The following is a 17,239-nucleotide window of genomic DNA, read 5'->3' on the forward strand; positions in this document are numbered from 1 at the left end:
CAGCAACAGCCACATCTTTTCTCATAAAGAGTTTTTAACAGATTCTCATAGACAGCACAAACAGCATCTTCAGAACAAAGGGCAATAACATTTCCCAGCAGAGGATAACTGGATCCTGAATATCACAAGCCTTTATGATCTGCTTTTCTATTGTCCTTGCAGGGATTTCACTTGGCATAAATAACATGCACTGAAGAGATAAGGAGCTAGGGGCAAAAAACCCAGAACAAAACAGAATAATTAAGCTGCAAGACTAGCTCGCAGCCTTTGGTCTACACTTCTCCAGGTGACTGATTGCCTCCCTTCTCCAATGATGAATCTGCACAAGTAAAACAATGCAAATTATTTTGACATGGAGAAACACAACTCTCTTATGATTAATTTCCCTCTATTCCTCATGCATACACTCCCCTCCCCCTTCCCCAGAGCCAATACTGTACATTATTACAAGTCTGTAATCAATCCAATACAAATGGCAGTGTGAAGAAACAAAAGAGTATGGATATCACACAGTGTCTGTCTGGCAACTTCCGTCTAGTCCTGACTGTTTTTAAAGATCAAACAGCAGGGTTTAACAACCTGAAGTACCCATGTAAAATCTTTCTAGACTTCTAAAAAGAGAAGCTGACCTTCAGCAGTGCTTATAGGTATACATTAGCACTATGTGTGCACAAGAGAGTAGGTAAGTATAACAGAGGGAACAATTAGGTGGCAGTATCTATGGCTAAGTGGGTTTCTGTGGTTCAAAGATGTATTTGATAGTAACTTGATCTAGAAGGAAATGTTTTTTTGCTAGTGTAACACATACTTCCTGAAATTTTGAAAGATTCTAAAAATTCTGTAACATCCCTAGTAGCACACATGCAAGTTCACACAGTATTTCACTTACAAGAGAAAAATTAAGAGTGAAATATTTCCAGCAGGGTTTTGAATTCGCCAAGGAGATTTGCTCTGCAGCTACTACAGAGCAACCCCATCATTCACTTCCAAACCACAGTGCTGATGATACCCAAATGCATGTGAAAGAAAACTTGATCCAAAAGGTCCACATTTGTATTGAGGATCATTGATTTTGATGACACTTTTTCCTTGCTGGCATTAACAGCATTGGTGTTATTTGTTCAAAAAGCCAAGAAGAGCAACAATTAGTAGATTGGTTCTTTGTGCAAAGTAGATAAATACAGATATGTGTGTTCATTCCACTGCATGCTATTTGCCTCTGTAACAAAAAAGATTATGGAACATCAACTCTTCTCCTGCAAGAAATGTGATTCCAAGCTTCATATCAAATGTTGGTATTTATATAAATATGCAATTTGGAAAAGAGAGGACTTTGGTACGCAAACACCTCAGGCAGCTACACAGTGTGGGTTTCATTCAATGGGTTTTGTTTCTCTCAAGTCTCAGTGGGACACACCGAGGTCACCGTGCTTATGCCAAGATGCTTTTGGCTCCTAAAGTTCTTGCCCAGCTGGTACAAATTTGCAGATACTGCAGCACTGCAGGCACCATCTGCCAGAGAAGAAAGGCAAACATCACAGAACACACAGCTCCCAAAACCAAAGAGTTTCTCTTGCGTAGAACAGCGTTAACCATTCAGAAAACTTGGATATTTTGCACCATCATCAGGCTTCAGAATCCAGCACAGAATACTTTTACCCTTAAAACACAAAAAAAAAACCACATAGAGGAAGGTGGAAATGACATGGCATGAATTTTTACATCACTTCCCTAAATGATCAATGAGGAGCTAAGGATATTGCCAGCTAGCAGATGGATGTTTCATCAAGTCACCAGGAAAGAGGATGATTTAATGAAAACAGCTACCACATCACCTATCACCAGAAGACCACCACTGACAACCCCTTTCAAGCAAGCTCTCTTAAATGCCTTGATTCTTCCTATGTTTCATGCCCAAAGGAAAAAAAATGACAGTGTACATGAAGCTGTTTAAAATCTAACAGGTACTGAATGACAAAACCTGAAATGTTGTTTCATAGAAATACAATTATCAAACCATGCATCTGTTTAAATTATTTTTAATATTCCTCTTCACATGAGACTTTTCTGCCTGGTACTCTGAAAAATGACAACACATTCTGTGATCTTTAGCTTAGGTTGACTTTTAAAAGCAACACCTTTTTTACAAAGGCAACTTCTCATTTCTGGATTCAAAAATTAAAGGTGTGCTAATGGCCCTTTTGTTACATGGCAGCTGCAGAAATAAAGTTGTATCAGTAATAAACCTGAAAATAATCACATTTTCATTCCCAGTGGGGATGGCAAGCTGCTAATTAAGTCTGGCTTGACTAGTTGGGAGCACTGATAATTTCTAATGTAATGTATGCACTGAGGACAGGCTAATATCAAAATTGTTTAAAGCCTGGGAGTTTTCCAGGAAAATAATTTATTTTTCTTGGTTTTTTTTTTTGTTTTTTTTTTTGTTTTTTTTTTTTTTTTTCCTGTCTGGTTTGCATTGAGGACCTCCACAAATCCATTTTTCAGTTTTTCATTTCACATCCTCCCCCCCCCCTCCCCATGTCATTATTTTCAGTGGAAAACCCCACACTTCTCCCTCCTCTTCTTCCAATTAGCTGTAATTGTAGCAACATTAGCAGCAAAGTAGGAAAGTAGATACCTTGAGGGCAAAAATCTGGAAAGCAGCAGAGTGTGGAAAAGAACAAGAGATGCTGTTATAATGAAAGCAAGTGGACACATCCTGCTGTTTTATGTGCTCATCTGGGCATCCTTAGGGCTTTGCAGGTTTTCCCTAAGGCATGCCAAGAAGGGTGGTGACCATCTGCTCTTGCCTACCCCCTCCAGAGATACCCCTTGAACTGAGAGGTAGGGGAAAGGCTGCATTTTAGCTTCTCCTTGTGCCTCTTAAGCATATGCCTTTCAAACATGTGCCAGCCTGGCATAACTGGATCCAAAATAAAACCATACCATTTAGATCAAGAAAATCTGGTAGTTCTGACGGAGTAACTGGAGTTCTTAAATACATATACCAAGAATCTCTCTGCCAAGAAAACAAATACACTAAAATTTCATTTTGGCAGTGAAAAAGGCAACACATGCCACCAGTTGAGGCATGCAGAAGGCTTCTTGCTCCGAGTAGGCTTTGAGCAATAAACCCCTTTTGCAGAGAATTTTTTATTAAAAACCTGGGTTCAAGGAAAATCTCCAAAATGAATCTTTTTTTCAATTGTCTTTTCAATTATGCACAGTTGGATAAAGAAGGAAGTCAACACTGCTTGCCAAATAAAGTGACATTAAGCACATTTTCTGGAAATCTATCTGCCTTGCTTCTCAAAAAGAAAACAAGAAACAGAAAAAGTACAAATCAAACCAAGCAACAATATCACCAATACCCCCCCAACCAAGAACAAAAAGATCAGAAACCGGTTCCAGGAATGTTGAATGACAGGGCATGAAGAGACTTAGGAGCTAATGTCCCTCTGAAGGCAGTGTTGCTGGTCAAATAAGGCTAAGCTGGAGGAATTTAAACAGAGTTTAGTACTAGGCTTTTTGCACAGCAAAGTACCTGAGGAGAGACCAGCCTAGAGGCTGGAAGGAAGAAGTATCTTGCTACAGTAATACAGCCTCTCACCTCATCATCTTCTTCCTTAACCTCTACCTGTCTCCTATAGCTTACCTTTCCACATTGCCTCTCTCTATTGTGATCTTCAAGGGAACACCTTTTCTGTTTTTGGAAGCCTCCTGAATTCCTCTAGTCATGCTTTGCAGATGGGAGATTGCCCTTTGACGACTCCCATAGTGGTCTTTCCCTGGCAGCCTGATCTCCATTGCAGCCCACTTACAGAGCATGGCTGGACAAAAAATGTTCCCACCCACCTCTTCATCCTGCTGCTTTCAGCTGGAGGGTTTCATGTTTGGGAAAATATGAAGAAATACTTGACAGACAAGTTGAATTCTGGTATGATTTATCTGAGTTTTTAAGCAGCTTAACAAGAGGCGTAACATGAAACTTTCTGGAAACAAATGGGAAGGAAATGCTAGTAAAGTCAGACCAATAAACCTGAACATGGCCCACACCCTCCTGTTCACAAACCGCCTGCTCAATATGTTTTTATTCAGTTCAGCAACCAGTGGCGGTGTGGAAAACTGAGCTCTTAATGGGACTACAGCATGAAAAGCAGGACAGGAACTGAGTTAAACCCTTATCTTCCCGTGGCCATGCAGACATACTGGCAACTACATGCTGGCTGGTGTGAAAGCCACCCCAAATTTTGGGCATGCCTCTAGTAGCTTCTGCACTGTGAATAGACCAGGGTGGGGAATAGACCAACTCACTAAACACATTATCAAGGACAGAATTTTTTTCTTCCCCATCCAAAATACAATTGGAGAATTGTATTTTACATGGTAAGTAATTCTTCACTGTCCCATGCAACCAATGGCAGGTCAAAGTGGTCTCCATGCTTACTGATGGAGTCCACTCCAGGCTGAGGTTTTTAACCTATGACATCTACTGAAACCATTTCTAGGGTACCAAAGCCAGAGGGGCTTAAATGACTCTTTGTTAACTTTTAAGTAAACTCTCTAAAGCCAGAGACATGCTTTTAAAAACAAGTTGAGTGGCTTGGGCTTGGGGGGAATCATCAACTTACGGTTAAAGAAGGCAATTCAATGACTGTGGGCAACTGTGAACAAATAATAATTAAAAAATACATTGACAAAATAATTCAAATCTTGAGTACTCAATCAGAAAGGTAGATCACTGAAATCAAATAGTTGTGCTCTTTTCAACAGTATTAAATCCTTAAATGATCCCTAGATACTCTAGCTGCAAAATACAGAGACCCACAGATTACTTCACCAGTAAGAAGCATAGGGTAGCTCTGAGGTGTTTTAGTCAAACAACCAAGGACTGTCCAGCACATCGCTGAACTTCACTTAACTGACCAATTTCTTGGGAAAGAGGGAGCTGAGTTATACTGATTAAGTAATGAGTGGCATTCACTACTCCAAACTCTAAAGAGACACAGAAGGGTGAGGTTTTTGCATAAAGCCATACTTCATAGCTGTAATCCTGGCAGCCCCCCTCAGCTTCACTCTCAATAAAGCTAAATTGCAAGGATTTCATTTACCTAATTTCCACTGTCTTGCTACTGTGGAACATCTCTTGGCCTTTCGGATTTTGGAAAGAAAGGCTAAATGGACAAAAGAAGCGAGTTTTTTTTAGGTGCCTTTTTTTTCTCATTTTGCCCCCGCCTATTCCTCTCATCCTTCTTGTATTCTGATGAAGCTACTTCTAGGCTAATTGGAAAGGGCTCAAATCAAGAAGTGCCAGAACCTAACCACCACAGTTTGCTCCTCAGACTTGAGCATAAGCGATCGTCTGTCAACTACCAAAACACAGAGCTGTGGGGAAAACAGTAGACTGGAGTAGAAACTTTAGAAAACAGGATACATAAAATTTCTGTAGCAGCTAAAAAAAAAAAATTAAAAAATCAGGGATTATTCTACAGGCAAAGAGATGTTTCTTACAGAAAATAGACAAACCAGGTTTCACAGAGACAGTAGTCCTTTAAGATGGTGTTTTTCAGATCACAGGTGCAGCTAAAAAAAGTGGTGTCACTCACAAGACACCATACAGATAAAGTTACACAAGCAGTAGAAAGCATGAGATTACAGAAATACCTGGTTACAGAAGGACCTGGTGAACTTAAATCAAATGGTACTTTGGTATCTGGGTTCAAATAACTTCCTAAAAAAGGAGGGCAGAGAAGAAAGAAAACACAATCTAGATATATCTACACAAAAATACAGAAAAAAATAAAATAGTAATTCCTCCTTGGAGTCAATATGCCTCTGCAGTCCCAATGACATTATAACAGATTAGTTAGAGGCTCACATAGGTTTCAGATATCTTTAGAACAGTGTTTTTTTTGATGGTATACTGTAAAAAATATCAGTTTCCTACTTCATTTCACTTGTGCTCAGCCCTTAAGTTACCATCTGTATTTTGTAATTATTCTTCAAGAAAAAATAACCAGTGTCAAAGGAAAATTTGCTAAGGAAAACTTTAGGGTTTTCCTTAGGAAAATCAATCTACTGAAACAGCATTCCTACAGGAAACTGCCTCATGCTTAAAAGTTGCTGCACTGCTGTTTTGTTTTTCTATAATGAAGGCCTGTCTCAGAAGTGATAAGATTTATTGGCCAGTTTATCACCTAAAGAGGAAATGAAAGATGAGAAATGATACTCTGGAACACTGCTGCACATAGTAGCTCATTTAAACCCACCAATTTAATTAGCACTTGCACAAAACAGAACAAAGAAATTGGAACATCAAGAATATTTTTATCATATGTTCTGGAGTTTCTATCTTTGAAACCTTTCTCAAAATACTTCAATGTGGATTTAATATATGTGACTATATAAAATATAAAAACCCAGGCTAGTGCCTTTTAATTGATGGTGGAATTTGGAATTCTTTGTGACCAATGGCTAATAAAATAATCTTTGTTTTATCAGGAAAGAGACTTGAAGATGTTAAAGCAGACAACCTACACAGTGCTGTGATGGACTCATTGAGAATTCTTTATGGGGACTGAAATAAAAAGGTAAGGAAAGACTCCAAGTGTCCTACCCACTGTCCCATTGAGAGAAGGTGTTTAGGTGTTCTAGACAAGGAACAGCAATAGAAAGAGCAGAATTTGAAGGGGAAAAAAAAAGTCATATAATCAAGCAGGGTAAAAGAACTCTCTTCAGATCCCAAATGTGTGTACTGCCCTGGACCACAGCTGCAGCTGGGGGCCGGACTTGTTTCATTCAGTGTTATAAACATCCTCCCTGTATTCTCTGGTGCAATAAATCTCTTTAAGCAGAAGGAACTATAAAATTAATCTCCTCTCCTGTCTCACAGTCACAGCACTACTTTTCCTACAACCACAACAGAACCATCCAGTCACCATGTAATTATGGGTGTAATTATGGCTCATTCTCCATTTCAGCAAGTTATGTTTCCACGCTACCCTCTTTTCAGTGCAAATGTGAACAATAAATAATGTAATAGTTCTTCTGTAGCGATCATCTTCTTCTAGATGTTACAAAAAAGCTGTTGGTGATGAGTCCCTGCTATCCCGTATGGTACCCACTCACACTGTAAACACATGTTCCTGTGTTTACACACATGAAACACACGTTCCTGCAGTGCACACCAGAAAACTTGACTGATCCTCCTGCAGCACAGGATGATCATCTGAGATGGTATCTCTACAAAAGGTCCAGAACTGAGAACAGAGCTAGCCATGAATCCTTAGGTGCCACAATTCTCAATCACTTTTGAGAGAAAAGGAGCCTTTTAAGGCAGTTTCTGAAGAAGATCTTGAGGGGCAGATTCACAGACAGAGCAATGTCACTTCTTCCTAGTACTCTCTGGCATCCATCTTCTGAGTAGTCTACAACAAGTACTTCGAAACACCCAGGAACTTGGCATGATTTTAAGTCCAGGTACAAATACTAAATACTCCTGGTTTCCAAAAGGTAGTTTTCACCGGCACCTTGAGAGCTAATTAACTTTTTCCACTTACATGCTTTTAGCTTTCAGACTCAGCACCTTGAACTACCAGATCAGATCAAGAATACAAATGGGCATTTTGCCTTTAAGGTGAAACAACATCCTAAAGCCTGAACTTTATGAGCAAGGACTTCTAAAATCTGCCCCATCATGGCCCCCCAGTTTCAGCACATTTTATCTAATCTGGAGCAACGGAAGCTCTACGGACAACTTTGAGGATATCTTTTCTTTAGGACTATTACAGGGTGTCTAATAAGGCAAATGTGTGATCCTGTAATGTGTAATAGAGACATATTATAAATCACAACAAAGCTGAAAGCAGTCATGTAGATGGTATTACATTATAAACCTCGCCTGTGTTCCACATACCTCAGCTCTCTAATGCAAAGCTGTCACATATACACTCAATAGATTAATAAGAAAATTTACTCTACATCCCTCAAAGACCCCAATTTTAAAAAAGTAGTTATAAGTATGTTCTGTACAGCTGTTGTCTTACCATTTGCCTTGCGCTGTGCATCTGGCAGAAACTGGTCAGTAACATACTGATAGTCTGGCTGCACAGAACAATAAAACATTTTTACAGGAATATGGAATTCATAGACACTTCGAACAAAATAATAGTGACATGATAAAAATATAATTGTGCTGTGAAGTTTTTTTTTGTTAGTCATACAAAACTAGTTTACAAAAAAGGAATCTTATATTTAGTTTTATATTTCCACTGCTCTGAGTTTTTCAGCTTGCTTGGTTTTTTTATGACATGTGGTTTAGATGCTGCACTCATTTGAAATATTGGTGCAAACTTTTCTAGATCCCACAAATCAAAAGAAATGTTAACAGAACCAAATCAGATTTTAGAAGTGCTAAAGAATAAAGTGCACCAGAAAATACTAGTAAGCATCACATTCTCTGTACGAACCCCTGGAGAAACCTGGTACACATCTACCTGACAGGTGAAGCTGTTCTAGTCTGAATATGTGCAACATCTGTAACATGTTTCAGTGTGACAGAAATAACTATAACATTGGCTGTTATCAAATAACTTCTTGAAAATATTGTGGGGTGGGAAACATTCCTGTCTTATAAAAGGAAATATTGGGAAGGTTATATACAGGCAAACATAGTTTTGTCCAGGGAAATCCTGGAAAAAAGAATTACTGCATTGTAGTTCATACCACACACCATGGTAAATGAGTAGCAAATAACTAGCGAAAACAATTTTGGGACCAGACATTTCAGTTGAAGCTGTATTAAGCTATCTAGTTTAAGTAGTATATGCAAACTTGTCAAATTTTACATAATTACTGCTTGAAATTAGTTAAACTGGGAAAACAAGCCCTGTTTTGCAGAAATTGCCCAGATAAAATCCTGAGTGATCCCAAGGAGACTTACAGATTTCAACTTACAGGGAGGAAATCTCATAGACCTCTAAAGAAGTTTTGCCTAAATTAAGATGGCAGGATGAAGCTCTAGCTACAGAAAACAGGTTTTCCCTTTTCCATATGCTGTCACTCGTAGTTACACAGCAGTAATTGCTCTCATACTTCTCCTCTATCAGGAAAAAGGGAGCTATCTTATTTTCACTTAAATTATACCATCCATGGGAATTATTAACTAATTCTGTGCTTGTTGACTACCAAAATAGGCTTTGATACAAAGCAAAATAGTTTTTCTTTAAGCACAGATAGTTTTTCCACTAATTGCTCAAAATACACTTACTTGCATTGCTTTTTTTGAGTTTTTGTCGAATTTTCTGTTTTCTGATCTATTCATCTCCTTCATAACTATTTACACTACACAAACTTGAATGAGTTTCAGAAACAAGAGATATTTCACGTCAGACTAAACAAAATACTTCTACTAACAATATGAAAAAAAAGCAAAAGTTGCAAGATATGAAAAGAAAGAAAAAGCAAAAGCACAGGCTAAACACACAGGATTACATGTTACATATGTTAACCCAGGACACATTAAACTCTAACACCTTTCTTCATTGCTAACAAATTGCTAAGGGAGGTATCGAGAGCCCAGAGCAGCAGAGCTGCAGTCACACAAAGAACCTCAAAGAAAACCCAGAATGAAACTGGGAGTTACAAAGCAACCAGTCAAACTGACCCCAGAGCTCCAGCAGGAATGGCGAAGTTGTAAACCCAGTGATCCCTTGAAGAATTAGAAACCCAGATGATGAAAATGCACAGAGAAGAGCCAAAATAATTTGGGACAGTGTCCAAATTGCAGTGAAAAATATCCTGCAATACTTCCGACTCTGATAAACAGGGCGATAAGCACACTCCTGAAGCATAGCTATGACTTGTTTGACCACAGCTTTTCTGCTGGATTCCTCCAGTCTGAAAGTCTTATTATGTGTTGCAAAAATTCAGCTATAATTTCTCAAATAATGAGCGTCTTTCCATATATGACAGCTTTATTGCCAGAACCAGATCCTGTGTATTTAAAATGACATTCACCATGTTTAAATGCCTTCTCACTACATTTGAACAAATGCAGTCCACTTAGATAACTCAAAGCACCTAAAAAGCATCATACTTTGAAGCACGATTTTCCCTGAAATAGATAAATCTCCCTTATGCAACCTGTCCTAGTGCAAACCTATTCTTCATGCTGAGGAAGACAGGACCCTGTTGTGTGCCAGGAAAACGGACACATTTCCCATTGTGTTAGCCCCACAAAGACATAACTTTCACTTCTGATTTATTTTTTTTAATTTGCAGTTTGGGGTTTGTTTTTTTTTCAATATACAGGGTTGCTTGGGAAAATTGCATTCCTAAAACATTCATATTCACAGTGCTTCACCCTCAGCAGAAGCTTATTCCTCAGGTAATCCTGTTTCGCAGCAGAATACCACAGGGAAGATACTACTGGGTACAAGCCACAACACCTATGATTTTCCCTCCCAGTTTAATAGTAACATTGTGAAACCTGCTGACAGCTTGCCTGCTCGCCCCAGACTGTTACAGGGAACATGGGCTTGTGAAGTCTGGCTATAGGGATATCACCTGATGGCAGGGCAATTGTATTTACCTATGAATACAGAAGCAGTGAGTGAAAAAGAAAAGTCTTTTTCCAAAGACAGTGCCAGAGAAAGAAACATTCCAGTGCAGTCAACAAGCTGTCTTAGGCTGAATAGAGGGAAAGATCAGAATAATGCTGACCGCAGCTACATTCTCATTTTTGTCACTGTCATCATGTTGAACTGGGCTCCAGAGAATTTTTACTCTGAAATTCAGTACCAAAGAAACTGGAGCAGCAAGGAAGAAAAGAACCAGCATTTCTTCCCTTACAGATAGTAAGGGAAGAGACTGTACAGAGATCACCAAGGCTGTTCCAGACATAGCACTAATAAACCAGTATAAAATCTTGATCTAGAACTGGTTACTGGTTGAACTGGTAGAACTGGTTACTAATTACTGGTGAAGATGGCACTGTAATTGCAGCAGGTTATTCTCCTGTGATCACCCACACTGTGAGCCAATCGGTGCCCTTGTGAAATGGGGTATGGTGGGAATCTTACTGAATGCTGTTGCTGCTCATGTGCTCTGTGAGATGCTGGATGGACTCAAGGATCTTGATAGTGAAGAATCAGACCACAACTTCTGTAACTAATACATGGTGAGAGGAAGAGTGGAGGTCTTTTGTCTGACAAAAAATAAGACAAGCAAAAAAGAAATGCATTAGCAGCAGGATATGATGGCCAGCACAATATTCACAAATAAATTCATCAAAAGCAATGGAAAAAAAAATCCTCTCTTAGCATAGGTGGCAACACTGCTAGTTTAGACCCTTTAGACTTCATCATGCAAAAAATCCTTTAAGAAAGCTGACTTGTTCCACACAACACTTTTTATGTGAGAAAGTATTTGGCTTCAAAATATGGCAAGCACATTTCTGGGTGTTTTCTATATTCAAGAAGTGTTTTCATTACACATACTAGCTTTCAACAGTTTGAAGCAGAACTACATACACATGCATTTGCATAGCAAGAAAAAATAATTTTGGTAAAGGACCAAAACTGATGGCTTTGAGATTTAGATCTCTCTGCCTTTTCTCAGGTTCACTGTGTCACAGCAGTATCACTAGGAATATGCCTTAAGGACAGATCAAGGAGGAGTAAAACATGATTTAACATTCTATGATTCTATTCTATAATTCTACCAGTCACAACTAAATAATTTGACTTGAGAAAACAAATTAATAAATATGCTATATGGTTCCTCTCATGCTTTAAATCCTTCACAAGGTCTGCTTAATTAAATCCCAAGACAGGAAGAGACAAACAAGATGATCTCTAATGTAAACTGTTGATGCAATGCAGGGGCAGTCATGTTGTACACACACGTTACACAGCACTTGTACAGCCCTTCTGATATGCTGTACACATGCAGTTCTGTTGGCATTTTCCTTCTTCCAGAGTGGCCAGGAAGGAGTGGGAAAGGCCTTTCAGTGCCACCTGTAGACCCCCTCTTCACTGTCACTGCTGTGAGTCCACTGATTGACTGGGGTTGTGGAAGAAATTTAACCTTTTACAGTCTCTAGATAATGCAAAAATACATAGAAAGGTGTCTGATTACTCTCTCCTACAAAACTTTTTTTTATCTTACTTCAACTTGCAGGTCAAAGAAAGTGATCCTGCCCCTCTACTCTGCTCTTGTGAGACCCCACTTGGAGCACTGCGTGCACTGCTGGTGTCCTCAACATAAGGACATGGAGCTGTTGGAGCAAGTGCAGAGGAGGCCACGAGGATGATCAGGGGGCTGGAGCACCTTCCATATGAAGATACGCTGAGAAAGTTGGGGCTGTTCAGCCTGGAGAAGACTTCAGGGAGACCTCATAGCAGCCTTCCAGTATCTAAAAGGGCTTACAAGGATTCTGGAGTGGGACTCTTTATTAGGGACTGTAGTGATAGGACAAGGGGTAATGGGTTAAAACTTAAATTGAAACAGGGGAAGTTCAGGTCAGATATAAGAAGAAATTCTTCACCATGATAAGGTACACTGGTACAGGTTGCCCAAAGAAGTGATGAATGCTCCATCCCTGGCAGTGTTCAAAGTCAGTTTAGACAGAGCCTCGGACAACACGGTCTAGTGTGAGATGTCCCTGCCCATGGCAAAGGGGTTGGAACTAGATGTTCTTAAGGTCCTATCCAACCCTAACTATTCTACAGTTCGATGAACTACCCAGGAGTGGCTGGCCAGCGGGGGAAATATACCTTAAAGTTATTGCATAAAAGCTCACAAATTTGTCCAAGGTATTTCCATATCCTGGGATGCCCTGAGTGGCAGATCATTACATTCCCTCTGGTATTGCTATTTTTACACTCACATGAAATGCTTCCAAGAACTTATAAAAGCACTGACAACTCGGGGTCCATACTGCAGCAGTGCACAGCATCAGTCAGGATGCCCAGCCTGCTCTCCATCCCAACAGGAGGAAGTGGTGCTTGACAGCACCTTGCCTCTGATACTATTTCAAGACCCTACTAATACTGATGCATGGGTTGGTTGAGAACAAGCCAATACTGAAGTTTCTGTTTCACAACAGTGTTGGGAGGACAATAAGTCATCACAGAACATTTTGATAATCGGACATTCTTTTAAAACATTGCACAATTTTGTCAAGACAGGAAACCTCAAAATTTCATAATTTTTTAAAGGGGGAATAGGAAAGCTCTGAGTTTTGTATGCCATGATGTTACTACAGCTTCCTGGATATCTGTGAATAGAACAGTGACACTATTGTGAAGAAATAAAAAGGATGTTGCAACAAAAAATTATTGCAGTGCCTGCTCAGCTAATTTGACGGAGACAGGTTTTTCCTTTTTTTCCTCTTAGTGACATTAACATCACTCTAATTCTACTGCAGAGGTCAGGATTAATTACAGCAGCTTTTTGTTTCAAAAGCTGGTTTGATGTTACAGCTCTTATATCTAGTGTCAGTGAAACAGTCAACAGTTCTCTGGGTTTATTTTTGGCTCTTCCCCATTTTAAGACATGTTTGAATAGTTTTTGCAATAAATACTCTCTTCATCTACTTAATTTGGAAGTAATCACTGATCATTCCTTGTCTTCTTAACTGCATTCTTCAGAATGATTTCATCCCAGGTGGTGACCTCATAAAATCTAGTGTCAATTAATGGAAGCCGGAAAGCATTGGGTTGTGTGGAAAGTGAGAAAATAAAAATAAAATACACATGTGCTGGCAATAGTAACTTTCTTTGACTCATATCTGAGAGTTTAGTTTGTTCAGCTGAGACTGTAATCTCTTGTAAATTTTCTGCAATGCTTCTTTCTCCTCATTAAGTCTTTCTCTGTCAGATGTCTCCTTTCTGAACTTTTCTTCATATATTTGAACCTGCAATCATTATGACCAACATGTGAATTTCAGCACAGCCACAATAGAAGCTTTCATCCACTTTGTTGTCTATTTGCTTTTTTAAACACTGGCCAAGCAGCAGAGTGCATTCCAAAGGGATGCCTCTTCTTTAAATCCTGCAACCAAAAGTTTCTTTTGTCTTTTTTTATAACGAATAAAAAATGACAAGTAGTGGCTATTCTCCAATGGCACCCATCAATCAGAGCAGTTCTCAACTTCAGTATTCATAGACCCTTGTCATTTAAAAGGCTGTCTGGCACATATCAGTTTTAAATATTATAAATAAGAGAGCAAATACTAAAGACATCAATCTTTTTAAGGGGATAAACAGTAGCGGGACAAACATTTTACCAACATCTTTCCAGTTTTGTCTTCAATTATGAGCACTTTTAACTCTTCCCTATACCTCAGATGCAAGAAGTCAGCATCCTAGTGGACATGGGAAGTACTGGCACAGCACAAAAACCTGACTTCTAGCATGCATTCTGACAGAATATCACCACCTCGTCCAACCTAACAATAAGCCACAATCACTAAATTACATCCTGCCTTTTTTTTTTTTTAGCCAAATAAATATGCAAAAGTGGCTTATAGGATTAATCAGTACAGCACAAGTGGTAGCATTTATGGTGGTGGTCACATATTAATGACCAGAGGACTTGGACTACTCAGGACTGTCAAGGAATTTAGACCTTGGCTGGAGCACTGTGGGGAAAAAAAAACCAAGAACTAGAGAAGACTGTCGCATCCCAGATGTTAAAAAACGTACGTGGAAAAAATTATTGCTCCATGTACCTTTTGTCTGCAATATAAGGCTTCTAATTCAACTCCTCAAAGTTCAGCCCAAAGAACCTGCTCAATCCAGTGCAGAAGAAGAGGGGAATGTTATGGAGAATTCAGTATGGAAAAATGGAGGTTTGACTCTGTTAATAGACAATAAACTTTCACAGACTGAAAGTTTAGCTCTTTTTCTGTCACCAGGAGTCACAGCCCTTCATCCCATTCTAAAATATCTGACCACCCCAGGCACAGGTAATGGGTGTACAGATTCAGAAACAAAACACAAATCCCTAAATCAATTTATATTAAACTGACTGGCTTAATCTTCAGCTAATGGGAAGACATCAACCTGGTAAGAAGCTGAAGGCTAGTGGCACTTCTACTGAAAAATAATAGCAAAAGCACATTTGGGTGAGGATCACCACCAAAACTTTCAAAAGTCCTTTCATGTCCTCTTGGTTGATGACTAAAGCCTGCTGACAGTCTGTTTCCAAAGAATTTGTTTGCTGTGGCTCATGCCCAGTTTTGTTTTTGCTAGCAGCAGCACTATGATTTCATGGGAGGACTAAAGAAATGTTAACTCATGGAAAGAAAAAAGTCTTCACGGGCTCTATAAATTATTTTCACAACTTGCCTGTTGCAGCTAATTTTTGCAGGGTTCTAATGGGACTCAATGGTCCCCCACTAGATACAACTCCCTCCTTGAATAACACTGCATGAAGGGAATGAAAGCTTTTTGTGTGGCTGTGTGGGGACTCAGCTCCACAGCCTGTGCCTGGAGGAGGTGTGCATGCCCCTGGCCCTCAGAAGCAGAGGCAAAGCTGTCATTTGCAGACATCTAGGTCTCTTGGATTCCTTGTTATCTACATGCTTCTCTCTTCAGTATTTAATTTATTCTCTCCCTATTTCCCTCCCTGCCATCCCACCTCCCTCCTGCTCCCCAGGTTTATGACCTGCTGAAGCTGCAAGGGAACCACTTTGTCACAGTTTCGCCATATATGCTGTTGCCCTGAGAAAGAGGAGGACACCTCCCAAGGAATGAATGCCTTCATCTCTTCTGTTGTAGTCAGGGATAGGCTGATGACAACCAAGGTATAGCAATGCTCTGTCACGTCACTGTTTGTGCCAAGAGTCCCTCCTTTGTACAGCTAGAGCATCCTGCTCCATTTTGTGTAGGAGGAAGTCTGCCATCACTATAATGGTTTACACAACTAGAAAAATACATTCATAAAATGGATGCCCCTTGAGAATTCTGAAAAAGAATATTATTTACTCTATTTTATTGTGCAGAATGAAATAACTCATTACTGTACAATCAAGTGCAGGATTTTATCCTCCAGCATGTGGCAAGCATTACATTAGCAAAATCTGGCTCTGCTGTCAAACGTGACAGAAACAAGTATTTTATTCCCACTGAAAAAAATTCCCATTCTCATCGCATCCATTTGTGTGTCAATAATGTTAACCCTAACACTGTCCAGGATAACAGACCTAAAAAGTAAAATTATCTGAAAAATCTCATGTTTTTAAACAGATTCTTTAATACAGAAACAAAAAGAGTGCATAAAGCACTTGAATTCCTCCAAACAAAGATTAAAAAAATATACTTCTCTATAATGATTGGTATGCAGGCTACAGATGAAAATGTTTTGCCTTACACTTTGAAAAACTGCAATGCCAACGCTCTAGTTTTACCAGACCAGGATTCTTAGATAATTCAGTAAACTTCTAACTTCTGAAAAAAAACCAACCCCAGAATCAGTAATTCATGAAGTTTAGCATTCCCTCTAAATGAAATTCAGCCCCTAACAGAGAGCTGGCAGGAAGTCTCTGAGATTCAGAAGAATCATTCTGCTGCTTTAATCCTGCACAAGTCCTTGTTCCAGTCTTTTGCAAGAATTTAGGTGCACTTTGTAGACATGCTGTGGCAACAGTATCTTAGAAAACACTATGGCTAAAGTGGTTCCTCCTTTCAAAGCTCTACCTACTAAGTCCACCAGGCACAGCTCTTGGGAGAAAAGACAAAAATATGCTGTATTAAATATGTCTAGGCTTACTTCCAGCCATCCTCACCTGGTGTCTGAGAACTTCAGTTTGGGTTCTTGTGCCCTCAAGGCTGTTTCTGCCACCCATCTCAGAAGGAGTCCCAAGTACAGGTGTGTGCTGCTTTTTCAACACATCCAGAAGGGCCTGAAACGTCAAACAGCAAAATTGCTAATCAGAGATTCACTACATTAAAAAAAAAGAAAACAAAAACATTCCTTTTAAATTATTAGAATGCTCTCTAAATAAACACATTACAGTGAGTTACAAACTTCTGGGGTTTTTCCCTTCACTTACAGTTGCTTCAACTATATACACTGAATATAAACAATGAATAACATATTTGAATGGCTAAGTCGAATCTCAAAGCACATAGATTACATCTGTGAATTTGAGACAGTTTAAAGGACTGCTCTTTTTACTTTTAACTGTAACCAACATTTACCTAGGAAAATCATAGCTGCAAATGTCACTTGT

At 39.3% G+C, this 17,239-nt stretch overlaps 1 protein-coding gene across 1 annotated transcript in view; it reads right to left on the reverse strand.

Moving 5' to 3' along the window:
• Positions 1-6,162: 6,162 nt before the first annotated feature.
• The window catches only part of TNIP3 (TNFAIP3 interacting protein 3), a 39,204-nt gene continuing 28,127 nt past the window's right edge, over positions 6,163-17,239 (reverse strand). The window contains 6 exon segments of the mRNA XM_034063319.1: positions 6,163-6,197; positions 8,046-8,103; positions 11,082-11,206; positions 13,517-13,540; positions 13,777-13,918; positions 16,793-16,909. Of these exon segments, the coding sequence (XP_033919210.1) occupies positions 6,163-6,197; positions 8,046-8,103; positions 11,082-11,206; positions 13,517-13,540; positions 13,777-13,918; positions 16,793-16,909 (501 nt within the window).

Source organism: Melopsittacus undulatus, chromosome 5 (assembly GCF_012275295.1).
Source record: "Melopsittacus undulatus isolate bMelUnd1 chromosome 5, bMelUnd1.mat.Z, whole genome shotgun sequence".
Lineage (NCBI taxonomy): Eukaryota > Metazoa > Chordata > Aves > Psittaciformes > Psittaculidae > Melopsittacus > Melopsittacus undulatus.